The sequence below is a fragment of the Vulpes lagopus genome, chromosome 1, assembly GCF_018345385.1.
Source record: "Vulpes lagopus strain Blue_001 chromosome 1, ASM1834538v1, whole genome shotgun sequence".
Taxonomy (NCBI): domain Eukaryota; kingdom Metazoa; phylum Chordata; class Mammalia; order Carnivora; family Canidae; genus Vulpes; species Vulpes lagopus.
Window position 1 is genome coordinate 75,478,239 of NC_054824.1, and position 12,921 is coordinate 75,491,159.

A 12,921-nucleotide genomic window follows, 5' to 3' on the forward strand; every position below is an offset into this window, starting at 1 on the left:
TCCAGATGATATCATTGGCGGTATTAACTTGATCCCTTGGTTAAGATAGTATTGGCCAGGTTTCTCCACTGTAAACCAGCTATTTTCTCTTTCTGTATTTTTTTTTTGGGGGGGGGGGAGGTGTTGGGGAGGGTGAAGGGCAGAGGGAAAGGGAGAGAGTCTCATGCAGGCTCCAAACCCAGCCTGGAGCCTGACACTGGGTTTATCTCACAACCCTGAGATCATGACCTGAGCTGAAATCAAGAGTTGGACACTCAACTGACTGAGCCACCCAGGGGCCCCACCCCCCTTTCTTCCCTATGTAAGTGAATCACTAATTCTAGTCCACCTTCAAGGGGAGAGAGATAATTTACAGATATTGTTTGAATTCTGTGAGGAGGATTTGTCTCTTCTTACTCATTTATTTATTCTATTATCTATTCATATAAGTAAAGATTCATATATATTTGATATATACTTTTCTTGTTTCCATATAGCATTGAGTTAGACGATTTTTTTTCTCTGTTTCTATCATGGTTTTTACAATCATGATTTTAATGGTTGCATCTATTTTTTGGGATATTTTCCATTATTAACTTTGAACTCTTATAAATTATGCTGCAAACACCTTTTGAAACAATGTTCTAGGGCAGCCCCGGTGGCGCAGCGGTTTAGCGCCGCCTGCAGCCTAGGGTGTGATCCTGGAGACCTGGGATCGAGTCCCACGTCGGGCTCCCTGCATGGAGCCTGCTTCTCCCTCTGCCTGTGTCTCTGCCTCTCTCTCTCTCTCTCTCTGTCTCTATGAATAAATAAATTTAAAAAAAAAGAATGTTCTAGGATTGTATTTCAGCTCTGGCATGATGTCTGGAACACAGAAACATAGTAAGTTCAGTGGATAAATGGATGATGGATGGATGGATGCTGGTCTGGCATTCTTTCTTTCCGTGTTGAACAGTGTTCTTGAGCTTAGCCTATGGAGATCTCAAGTCTAAGTTAAATGTCGGGAAGACAAGCTTCAGAATTTGCTGTAAATCAGGCTTTGACTTCGTGTGAACCAGTTTGTAACAATAAACAAAGGTCATTAGAACAAGTAAGATTTTGTACTATTTTTCTATCTCTAGTTGGAAGACATTTGGATATTTTAACAGCTTCAGCAGTTTTTTACATGGCTTTATCATTCTTTTCTCAGCCTACCTTGTAGACATGAAGATTTTTAAATTCCTGGGGTGTTTTTAGGGCGTATAAATGTCATCGTATCTCCCAGTTTAGTCCCTGGCAAGGAAAGGCTGGCCGTTTAATAATAAAGTGAGTAAAGGACATTTGGAATGTTACCTTCTCTGATAATGGCTGCTGGACAGAACAAAACAGAAACGGCTGCACAGTAAGTGAGGGAAGAAAAGGGAGGGGAGTGTATTTTTACCACTTTAAGATTTGGGAAAGTGACCAATGGAGTGATTTGATGCCAAGGAAAGAGATAAGAGAGCTAAAACGGGTGGCAGTCAGCGGCAAAGTCAGAACAATCCTGTCCCTTGTCCCACAGTGTACTTCTGATCATTCTTGTTCCCATGCAGAACAAGCAGTTCCTTACATTCGAATGGCCACCTGGCCATTCATGCATTCATCTCATTCATTCACTCATTTGCTGTGCTATTAGAGAAAATGCTAAATAACAAGACTGTGAGAAGTGTTCTAACAGGAGGTACAGAGAGTGCTACGGGCTCACAGAGGATGGGTAGAGAATAAATCAGAGAAAGCGGGGATGTAGCCAAGTTAGCTCTTCAAAGGAAGAAGGATGAAGGTGTAGTTGGGAAACTGCTAGTAGTTCAGGGAATGGCAGGAGATGAAGTTAGGAGGCTGAAGTGTGGCCATGTATTGAAGATCCTGTATGTGCCAGGGGAAGGGACCAAACTTTATCTTATAGAGAGAAGTAAAGGTGATTTTAGGGAAAGGGGTATGGCCCCACAGTCATGTTTTCCATCCCCTCCCCTGCCCCAATCTCCTTATCCCCATGGTGGAGGGGTATTTGGCAATACTTACCAAAATTTACAAATGCACACTCTTCTTGTGCCAGCTCTTCATCTTTGGAGAATTTATCCTACAGATACATTTGCACCCATATGAAATCATGTATGACCAGGTTTTTCATTGTAACAATGTTTGTATTAACAACAGATAGGAAACAACTTAAACACCCATCAATAGGTAACTGGGTGAATCAAATATTGTCCATTCATGCAATGGAAAATGTGCCACTATAAAAAAGAATAAGGAAACTTTCTCCATGTACCAATACTAAAAATTCTTTAAGATACTATTTTTTAAAAAAGCAAGGTACATAAATGTGTATATATGATATGGCAATTTTTTTAAAAGGAGAAAGAATAAGAAGTATATATTTTGGGGGCACCTGGGTGGCTCAGTCAGTTAAGTGTCTGCCTTCCACTCAGGTCATGATCTCAGGGTCCTAGGATGGAGTCCCACATCCAGCTCCCTGCTCAGTAGGCAGTCTGCTTCTCCCTCTCTCTCTGCTGCCCCCCACAACCCACCATCCGCTCGTGCTCTCTCTCAAATAAATATATAAAATCTTCTTAAAAGAGGGGAAAGGGCAGAGGTAGAGAATTTTCTCTCAAGGATAAATGTTAAAGTAATGAGGGGCTACCAAAGGGGGTGTGGCAAAAACTGGGCACATGGCTACAGAAATGGGAGACTTCTCACTGATTACTTTTTTGTGGTCTTTAAGCATGTGAACGTATTAGAAATTAAATGCTGTTGAATAAACAAGAGAGAAGCAGCTCTTTTTCATTCCCTTTTCCTCTGCAGGCCTCATCCCTGCTGTTCATCTTGTCAGGACTTTTTTTCAGTTAGCTTGGTGGTTACAGGCCTTCCAGTGGTTACGGGAGAAACATGCAAATTTTCTTTTAGCGCAGGGACATCTATTGTTGGCATCCAGGCTGAATTTCTTTCCTCAGATTTTAAGTGGCAAAGGCTAGGAGGTGAGGAGGGAGAGAAAGGCGCCTTTTACTTGCTTGTTCTCCCCTCCCTGCTGCTAGTGCTAAAGCAGTCGTGTGTTCACTGTGGGAACAGGGGTTTGGAGGAGAAGCTGGGAGGCTAGCTTCTGTTCCTGCCGTGGGCCAGCGGGGGAGAGAAACCAGTTGAGAACTACAAACATCGCTGTTTGAAAGGAAAACAAGTGAGAAATTCCCAGGGCGGTGACAGGAAAGGACAGGAAGTACCTAAGACGACAACGAGTTGCCAAAAGTTTGCAGGTCATCCGTGCTGCCCTGCTGCGTCACACACAGACTTAGATTTGCGCCTTACTGGTCTGCTGCAGCCACTCCGAAGGCTGGTCGCTAAAATTTCCATCTACCTAAGAGCCCTCCCACCACTCAGGATTGATTGATTGATTTATCTTAACCCACTAGCCCTCACCTCACTGGCCTGGTGTTAAGATATTGGGATAAATGACCGAATCCAAGGAAAATTAATGACTAAGTCTCTGATGTACCTCCAAAGCCAGAGCCTAGCAGTCCACAGATAAGAGACAGGCAAGGGAATAGGTAAAGCTCAGCCTCATGTTCTCCAAGCTCCTGGAGGGGTAGTGCGAGGCAGATTTTCTTTCCTTTTGAATCACATTAATCTTCGATCCCAACGACATCAAGCTCAGCAATGGGTAAGCCTGAGCCACCTGGTAGCTGCTGTCACTAAAATTTTAACAGCAGGCAGTTCGATAGCCTGGAGACTGGATATGGGAGAAGACTAATGTTGATCAGAACAGAAAAGTCAGCAGGGTATGGTGGGCACAGTGATCCCTTTTTCCCATATTCTAAGCCAGAAGTTCATAGGGAAAAGGAAGCAGGCTTGGGCCTCACTGTAACCAAGAGGCTATAAAGACTATGCCTACTCTTCACACCATCAGAGGATATAGCAAACCCACACACGCCTGGGGCCACAGGGAATGATGAATAACATAGCCAATGCCATGATGCATCACTGCCCAACTCACAGCTCCCCTTTCTTTGGGGTGTGCCCTACTACTCGGGGCTGGGTCCCCAACACAGCTGTTACTCTTTGGCCTGCCTCACTGGCAGCAGGTTCAAGAGGTTTGCAAATCCTGCAGCTGAGGTTCCTAGGGCCACCCTGGTCTCGTCCTGAGCCATAGTTGTTCATTTTCCTTGGCTTCGGTCATGTATCCCAGGATCTTTCCAATATCTTGTCCCTCAGCCTTTTTGTTCACTCATTCAAAATGCCCCGAGTCATTGTAGAACATTTGGAATGCATCCTGTTTTCAGAGGTCTGGGGTAATGAGCGGATAGTGATGATAATATTCCACACTCTAGCTCAAATCAACATAATTTCTCTCTTGAATGACTACAGCCAACCCTCTAGAAGATCTCAGTGTTTCTACTATTGCCTTACTCTATTTATTCTCTGAAAAGTACACACTGACATTTCAACCAGATGAGTCACTCCTCTGACTCAAACTCTTCAGTGGTTTTCTAACGTGCTAAAAATAAAATCTAAAATTTGTAGTTCAGTTCTTGCAGCTCCTTACCCAAACTCCTCCCATCTCAGCACCAACATATATGCTGGTCCTCATCTGGAGCTCTTTTCTCCCAACTCTGTGCCTCATTGGGGGCCTTACTTGTCTCCCATCTAAATTAGGTCCACTTATTAGGGTTGTTTTTTGTTTTGTTTTGTTTTTTAATTTAATAGCATCTACTCTTTGCCTTCATAGCTCTTAGTACAGCTTGTAATTACATATTAATTTTGGTGACTTTGGGGGCAATGCTTGTCTCCCCCTCAAGACTCTATGTGCCCTAAGGATACGGATTGCCTCCATTTTGCTTCCTGCAATAGCCATAGGGCCTAGCACAGAAACTGGCATCCAGCAGGCACCCAAATATCTGATGGATGATTAAATAGGAAGAGATTGGCATGGCTAGAGATGGCTAAGATGTAAGAACCTGAATCTGTGTGCCAATGCTAGAAAAGGAACGAAATAGACTTATTTTAAAGGAAAAAATCAATAGAACTTGATGACAGGTAGTAGGAAGGAGATCATGTTTTATTGGCTGAACATGCCACCTGACTCAGAGGGAAGGAGTTGAAGATAGCCCAATTTTCAAGCTGGGGTGACTAATGGTTAGGTGTGAGGAAATATGATACCTATGTTGGTTTTAGACATATCAGGGGCAATGACCATGGGACTTCAAAGCGGACATGTTCAGAAAGTTGTAGGGTGAAAGTGGAACCTCAGTGGGCCAGAAGCATAAGACAGAAACTCAGAGCAAGTTGTTCACAGAAGTGAGAAACAAAGCATTGGATACAATTCAGATGTTGTAGAGAGAAAGATTCATCTCACTTTGTTTTTATTTTCTTTTATTTTTAAAGATTTAAAAATTTTTAAGTACCCTCTGCACCCAATGTAGGGCTTGAACCCATAACCCCAAGATCAAGAGTTGCACTGAGACAGCCAGGCGCCCCAACCTCGCTTTAAAATAAGATACTTACATCAAGAGGACGGGTAGGGCGCACACCTCATGCACTGGAAATGATTAATGCCCATATCTTTTATACGTGAAGAAACAGAATTCCAGAGAACCAAAGTGATCTGCTCAAGGTCACATTCTCATCCAGTTTTCCTGACTCGGAAGGTCCAGTTTTCTTTGCATTATAATTCAGAAACCTCCTGAATTTTTAGACATGCCTGCTTTACAGTGGACACTCAATACCATTTCCTATAGTCAAGGCAAACAAATAAAAGGCAGGAATTTCACTTCCTTTAGTTTATTAAAGATGATAATAAACTGTTAGGCTATGTATGAATTACAGAGAGTAGAAATCCAGTTCAGAACACGAGTTGTACATGAACAGATCATCTCTATTTAGACTCTTCCTCCTTTCATGTTAATTCAACAAAAGCTCTAAAGTCTTGGCAGAGAAAGTCAATAACAGCCTCATTTAAGTGGAAGATATCTGTCTTCCACTCTTCTGCTTTGTCTTGAATCTTGTCTCTACCTTGTAAGCAAACTTTTAACCTTTTTTCCCTTTATTTATGAAAAAGAACACTTCTTCCCTCCCATTTCACTCAGAAGGAATGCTCTTCAGTGCATTCAAAGCTTTCCCCCTACAACAGCAGGAGGTTTTTAGATACTGGTATAAGTTTCAAAGTGCTTTCAAAACATCTCATACTCTTTCCTCTCTCTCTTTCCTCTCAAATAAATAAATAAATGGGTATTTGGACAGTGATGACAGCAGAGTGTCAGGGTCACTAAAACAGATACACAATCTAAGGAGATGGAATGGGGAACATGGAGAAAAATAAGCGAAAAACCAGGAGCATATTAGATTGCTGAGCTCAGCTTTGGAAACTGTTAGCATTTTCCATCCTTTGGTCCTCTGCTAATATGAAACAGGCAGGACAAGAACGACAGTGCATCTCTCCTCCAGTGTAGTGACTTAGAGTGAAGAGCTAGCTAGATGTGTAACTTATACCAAAACTGGACACAGAGCTCACCGTTTTGTTTTTTTTTTTTTTTTTTACAAACCCCTGAGTATGAATTTGAGGCCTAACCCTTAGAAAGCCTTGAGTTTTGTGGGGCCATTCCCAAAGCTCCCTGAAGGACAATGGAGCTCCTAGTTAGCCCCTCAAAACTGGGCTGGGCTTGGCTCTCAGAGCCTCTCCCATGAACTGAAAGGAGAACAGCTTCAGGGTCTTCCAGCCTGATCCTAAGTCTGAGGCAGAGAGACCAAAACCACAGGTCAATCCCTCTCTGCTCCCCTTGCCCAAGTAAAGCCTCAGCTCTGGCCATTAACTTACTGCCCCTTCTACTCCCTGTGAGACTCCTGGTTGCCTCCAGCTCAGCCACTCATCAGCTTCCACCAACCATGTGCTACTTTCTGTTCAGCTTCTTGGGGCAGCGTCCACACTTAGTATTTTCTACTAGCAACCAATTATGGAGAGACAGGTATACAAGAAGTCAGTCCCAGAAAAAAAATGCTGTGGGCTTTTGTTCACAGAGCTGCCAGCCCTCAGAACAGTGACCCTGACCAGTATGATAGGAAGGGGTCAGGAGTCTATAACAACTAAAAGAACACCACAAACATATCCACGGTCCCATCAAAATGCACATTTTAAGAAAATGTATGTGTGTGTTAAAATTAGTAATATGAAAAAAACGACTGAACATATGGACATCACCAGGCTACAGAGTTCAGTGCATAATAGGCATAAAGGCTCTTGTTATCCCAAGAACACAGGAACATTCACACTCACACTCATATCCACAAATTGCTAAGTTCTCTAACCCCACTAATAGCAGAGATCTCCCTGCTCCCACCCTAACCTTAACAAAAGAAACTAAGGCAAGAGTTCAGCCACCAGGGAAGGTCCCAGCTCTGTAGCAGGAAGAGGATGAGAATCGAGTGGGGCCATACTTTCACTCAGAACCGAAATAACCACCTAACAGAGGACACGCGGGCAGGAGATCCACAAATAAGATGGTGGATGCAGTTTCTGTCCTCAGCCTAGGATGGCATCAGGGACCTGCCTGAGCTTGACAGATCATATCTGCACCAAAGCTAGGTTGACTAAGAGACCTTATCATGTAAGAGGAGGCCAATAGCTTCTCTGACTGAATCAATGCTCCTGAAGCCACAGAGTTGCAGCCTCAGGTATGCTCGGTGGAAGGCTATGAGGGGGCCTGGCTTAAGCATCAGTTCTGTTTCTTTGTTTCAAGCCTGCCAGGATAAGGAAAGTCAGTTTGTGACATCATTGATGCCTAGAATATTTCACACAAGGAGGTCATGGTGGCCTCCTTGAGGTCTCTGAGGATTCCAGGTAAGAATGCTGTTTCCATGGCCTTAAAAATACCTTAATAACTAGCTGGACAGAATGCCCATGGTGTAGTCCCATTCTCCTTCTTCTCAGGGCACAGTCTGACTCTATTCCAGGACAGAGAGAGAAAACTCCATCCTCCTACTTCAGCAGCAAAGGAGAAGTGAGTTGGTTGAGAAAGGCCTGACTCAAAAGCTCCAGAACTAAAACAAAATAAAACTGGAAATGATACTTGAAATGCAGCTGAAACCAGATCTGGTCCAAGTACAGAAGGCCATGGATGTCAGAAGAATTGGGTCTCATCGTCCATTCCCCCGACAGAGGCACTAGAAGCTTCACATAATGACTCCTGTGTCAGTTCTGATGGAAATATCCAGTACCTACAAATTGTCACAACAGACTGGACCCCACCAACCTAACAAAGGTTGATTATATATGGACGTTAGGTAAGTCATAAAAAAAATAATGATAATAATTAAAGAAAAAAAAAGTGGGGAAAGTCCTTAAAAGGGTGGCTCAGTTCTGCATTATGTGTGACCCCAGCCCCTAGAAGGAGGGCTTAGTGTGCTTTCTTCAGGTGGCCTCCAGAACAGTGGCCTCGAGGGCCAAGGCTTCAGTGGGTTCCTCCTCATAGTCTGACATGTAAGACTCCAGGCTCTGTTTGGCCAGCAATTCCCGCCGGGCCTGCAGCCGCTCGCACCGGGGACAGCTTCCAGACTTGAAGCAAGCTTTATGGTAACACGCTTTACATTCTATTCAGGTTGAGAAGGTGAGAAAAAAAAGAGAAAACGTGTATTACCTCAAACTGGAAGTAAGTCACTGCTACAGCCCCTTGTCGCCACCCACGCTTGGTGCCCTCGTGCTGAAAACAGGGAGTTGCTGACTCAAACTCTACTCCTGTGAACAGGGATGGCTGAGAGGGGAATACAGAGGCTTGGGGTGCAGTGTTGTCTGCCCACTCCATACCTGGCACTGGTCCTTACCTTCACAGGTCCGGCACTTATGGAGCTCAAAAGGAAAGATGATGTCCTCCTCATTCTGACAGAACTCGCAGATGAAGCCCTTGGCTTGGCAGAGCTGGGGGGTAAGGGAGGCAGCAAGGTCAGGGGAACAGAGGGATGAACCCAAGTGAGGGGCAGGGCAAGATATAATTAAGACCTGAGTGAGCTGGACTCAGGGGCATGAGAGCCAAACTGCGGCCGGGACTAGGCTGTGTTATTACACAAAGCTTTACGGTGCGTACAAGGGAGTTTCTGAAACTCAAACCACTCTGGTGCAGAGATGGAGAAGGAAGGCATGGTGCGCCACAAAGGACTTCCTAACGTTAAAATTCCAGTGTGGGCGATGACTCTATTTTGAAATGGGAACCACAGTCAATAAGATAAAATGTGAAGACAAGGGTATTTCTCTAAAATAATGCCCAGCCTTGAGTCGGGTTAGAGCAAAGCATTCTCTTTGGTCACAGTGATTGAAAATGATAAAGTGATAAAGTGGAGACTCTCTCCCGATTCCAATTCAGGGTTCTCCTCCCACATCAGGACGATTCTAGAGTGAAGGCCTGCTCAGTCCTGCCCGTTACCCAGGGGCAATGCCAGCACCACATCCTCTTCAAATTCCAGGTTCTTCAGATCTGGATGATTCAGCCATTTACCAACCCAGGGGCTAGCAATCCTGCCCAGTTTCTGTCACAGTGCTGATAGGCCATGTCAGCTTCCTGGAACTGTGTGGCAAGAACCCAGGTCCACCTCACTCTCCATATCCCTGAGCAAAAGCCCAGTCACATGCTCAAGCGAGACTGTCTCACCATGCATCGCTCTACGTGGGCAGCCCCTGCCCTGGTGAGCTCAGCGAGCCGAGGTCCCAACTCCCCCTTCCTGGTTGCAGTCAGGTCATTCAGTGAGTACAGGTGGAGATCCTCGGTCAGGTGGCCGGGAACTGTGTCAAAGGAATCCAGAAGCCTACGGGAAACGAGGGGAAGTAGGGAGGTGCAGAAAATGAACATGTGGTGTGGCACATCAACGTAGAAGGATCTCTATCCAGAAGCAAGATAGGGAAAAGAAGAGTCAATGAGGGTGGGCAACACTCAGCCAGCCTAGGTGTTCCAGAACACCCAGACCCTCCACACTACTGGGTATCTGGATAGGAGAAGTGATTTTTATACCCTTCAGCACAGTGATTCACGCAGCTTGCAAAGAGTGGTAGGTTTGTTCTTGATAGAAAATCAGAGATTGTCCCCTCCAAAGAGAAGATACAGACACAGTTACTGTGTAGGCTTTTCATTTACCATTTCTGGACTTTTCTGCAAATTTCTCTAATTTCCCTCTTCACGTAACAAGGGACAACTGCTGGGGCATGCCTCTTTCACAGACGTTAACCCAGCAAGAGACCACTAGCCGCAACACAAGACTTACTCTTTGGCCAGTCGGCATGTCTTGAACATGTTCTTCATGTGATACAGCTGGATCCGCAGCAGCTGAAGAGGAAGACGTTGTGGTGGTGGAGTGGGGGTAAGGGCAGGTAGGAAGAGGAGAGAAACACCCATTAGAATGATCAGCACCTTTAAACTGTGGGGGTCTAGAAGCTCTGCATGCAGCAGCCAGAGCCAAACTATTCTCTACTTCTTAACTCAACAAATTGCTTTGAAGTGACCTCCTGTCAGGCAGGGCTCCTCTGCTAGGCTGGGCTCCCAAATCACATACACAGCTGAGAAATTCAGAATTTGAATTTCCCACCTGATTCCCTATTGCCCCTTCAGTATATTTTTAGCGCATGGGGAACTCCTGCTTTTGTCACTGAGCGCCACCTCTGGCTTCAGAGCTGCCGTAGTCTGGTTTGAGGCTCTGACTAGACGGATAGGTGGGAAAGGGCCGGGGAACTGAGAAAGTGCGCAGAGAAAGCACGAGTGAGGAGCCGATTCTAGCTCCGCCAGGGTGGATGGACAGAAGTGCGGTATGAACAGCAGAGCCGGGGAGGGCGGGGGGCGGGGGGGGGGGGGACAGAGGGAGGGGATGAGGAACAAGGAAGGCACTCAGATGGGGCCTCTCACGGCTCTCACCCGGACTTGGTTGAGCAGCTTGACCTTCCGATAGAGGGCACTGTTGATGTCCTGCACGTTGAAGAGAGGGTCATTCCAGATCTTGATGAGCAGGTCCTTGGAGAAATTGCTGACATAGTACTTGCTGAAGTCCCACTTGCGCAGAACGCGGCTGGGGATGACCACCTGGGCATTTTCATGGCAACACTGGCAGAAATACTTGCCCAAGTACTCACAGTACCGCAGCCGCTTGATGTAATCTGGACAAACCAGAAGGTCAAAGGTCAGATGTGGCTTTCCCATCTCTAAGCTGCTAGGGCAGCTCTCCTGATTGTTTTGTTTTGTTTTTTTTCCAAAGACCAGGAAGGGACGGCTGCCCGGCTCCATCCACCTCTTGTGTGCACTCCCAAAGCTGGCAGGAACCCGCAGAGTGGGGCCCGTGGTTTGCTGTGTCCCCTCTGAAAGCCACCGAGGAAGCAAACCTTGCAGAGTGGGTAAGATCCAGCTTCCAAGCACCTGGCCGAAAATACCCGATTTTCTATAGTACACTATGCTGGCAACGTGCCCCCAGAAATCACTTCCCTCCGATTCAGTGATCCTGCCTAGCCCTGCCTTCCGGGTCCGGGCCCCTTCCTCCCCCTTCCCATTTCTGCTCTGCTGCCTCCTCTCACTCCGTCTCTGACAGGCCTCTGTTCTGAGTGTGAGCCGGTACAGCCCTTGGAGGCGCTGTGTGGGCAGGAGAAGACGCTCACCAGGGTCAGTCCGAATGCCGCACCCGGCACAGCGGTAATTCTGCTTGGCCACAGCAATCTTCCTCCTGAGGAGAGGGGAAGGAGAGGGCTTTGGTAGATACCAGCTACACAAGGCTTCTGACTAGAAAGCAGGAGGAGGCAGACACAGGGCTCTTGCTGAGCATGAGAAGAGGGGGAGTTCACCTATTGTGTTTTAGAATTGGACCAAACGAACTCACTGGGACAACCGATTCAAACCGAGGGTTACTAGGTCAGAATCTAGGTCTAGGCAGGGACAGCCTCCAGCCCTGAATCACGCTTCCTGTACAAATATAAGAGAGGAGAAATAGGACAGAAGAGAGAACAAGAGGAAAGAAAAGCAACCATTCATCTTAAGAGAAAAACCAGCCCACAAAACTACTGGGAGGAAGGCAGTAGATTGGGAAGGCCAGTGATGGAAGACCTCTTTCCAGTTAGCTCTGGGAAGCAACAGGAGGATCAGGAGTAAGACTTGAAACCAGATGGATAATCCTCTCCCTCTGCTGTTAAGTGAATAGAACTGTGTGGGAGCTACCGGTGGAGGCAGAGACAAGGAGCGAGGAGACAGCCCCGACAACCAGGAGCATGCATCCGTTTCCCAAAGGGCGGAGATCCTGGCTACTCACGTCGGGGCTGGATGAACATTGAAAATGATCTGAGGTCGGGGTGGGGCCCACTCCAGGTTGCCACGAACACGAATCCGCAGCTTGTAGATGTCAGCGTGCTGCCCGTCGTCTGGTGAGATGGGCAGTGAGTCTGGGATGGGCAGGAGCTGTGGGAGAAAAGCACAGGGTGATCTAACATGGACAGTCTCTGGGAACACATGCTTGGCCCTTTGGCCATAACAGAAGCATAGTTAATGAAAGATATTCCAGGAACACCTCGGGTAAAGGCTTCAAAGAACCTCGGCCCTCAGCACACACCAGTAAGGCATCAGGCTACTGGAAGTGAGGTCCTTGTGTTCCAAGATGCAAAAGGAACAGAAACAGCATTCCAGGGTGATGGCACCCATTGCTGATGCTGTCTCTGAGCTCACCCCAGGACCCTTGCGATGCTATACTCAACTGTAGAGCAAAGCAGATTATGAGCAGCTCACTTTTTCCACAGTGTCTCAAAGGCAGTCACACTACACGAGTTCCACCTCTGGGTCTAGTAAGCGGTCATGTGGAATAAGAAGAGGGAGCCATTATCTTCTGTTTTGACCATTGCTAGGGAAAACCCAGGAAAGCATGTATTCATTCATTCATTCATTCACTCACTCACTCAACACATTTGCAATGAACATCTTCTGTAAGTTAGGA

At 46.3% G+C, this 12,921-nt stretch overlaps 1 protein-coding gene across 14 annotated transcripts in view; it reads right to left on the bottom strand.

Moving 5' to 3' along the window:
* Positions 1 to 5,750: 5,750 nt before the first annotated feature.
* RUBCN (rubicon autophagy regulator) overlaps positions 5,751 to 12,921 on the bottom strand; it is a 68,157-nt gene continuing 60,986 nt past the window's right edge. For all 14 annotated transcript variants that reach the window (XM_041765197.1, XM_041765214.1, XM_041765182.1 and 11 more), the window contains 7 exons: positions 12,247 to 12,392; positions 11,603 to 11,667; positions 10,872 to 11,110; positions 10,228 to 10,289; positions 9,621 to 9,774; positions 8,800 to 8,893; positions 5,751 to 8,568 (listed from right to left, as the gene is read on the bottom strand). In XM_041765197.1, coding sequence (XP_041621131.1) covers positions 8,390 to 8,568; positions 8,800 to 8,893; positions 9,621 to 9,774; positions 10,228 to 10,289; positions 10,872 to 11,110; positions 11,603 to 11,667; positions 12,247 to 12,392 — 939 coding nt within the window. In that variant the 3' untranslated portion in view covers positions 5,751 to 8,389. The remainder of the gene's footprint in view (positions 8,569 to 8,799; positions 8,894 to 9,620; positions 9,775 to 10,227; positions 10,290 to 10,871; positions 11,111 to 11,602; positions 11,668 to 12,246; positions 12,393 to 12,921) is intronic.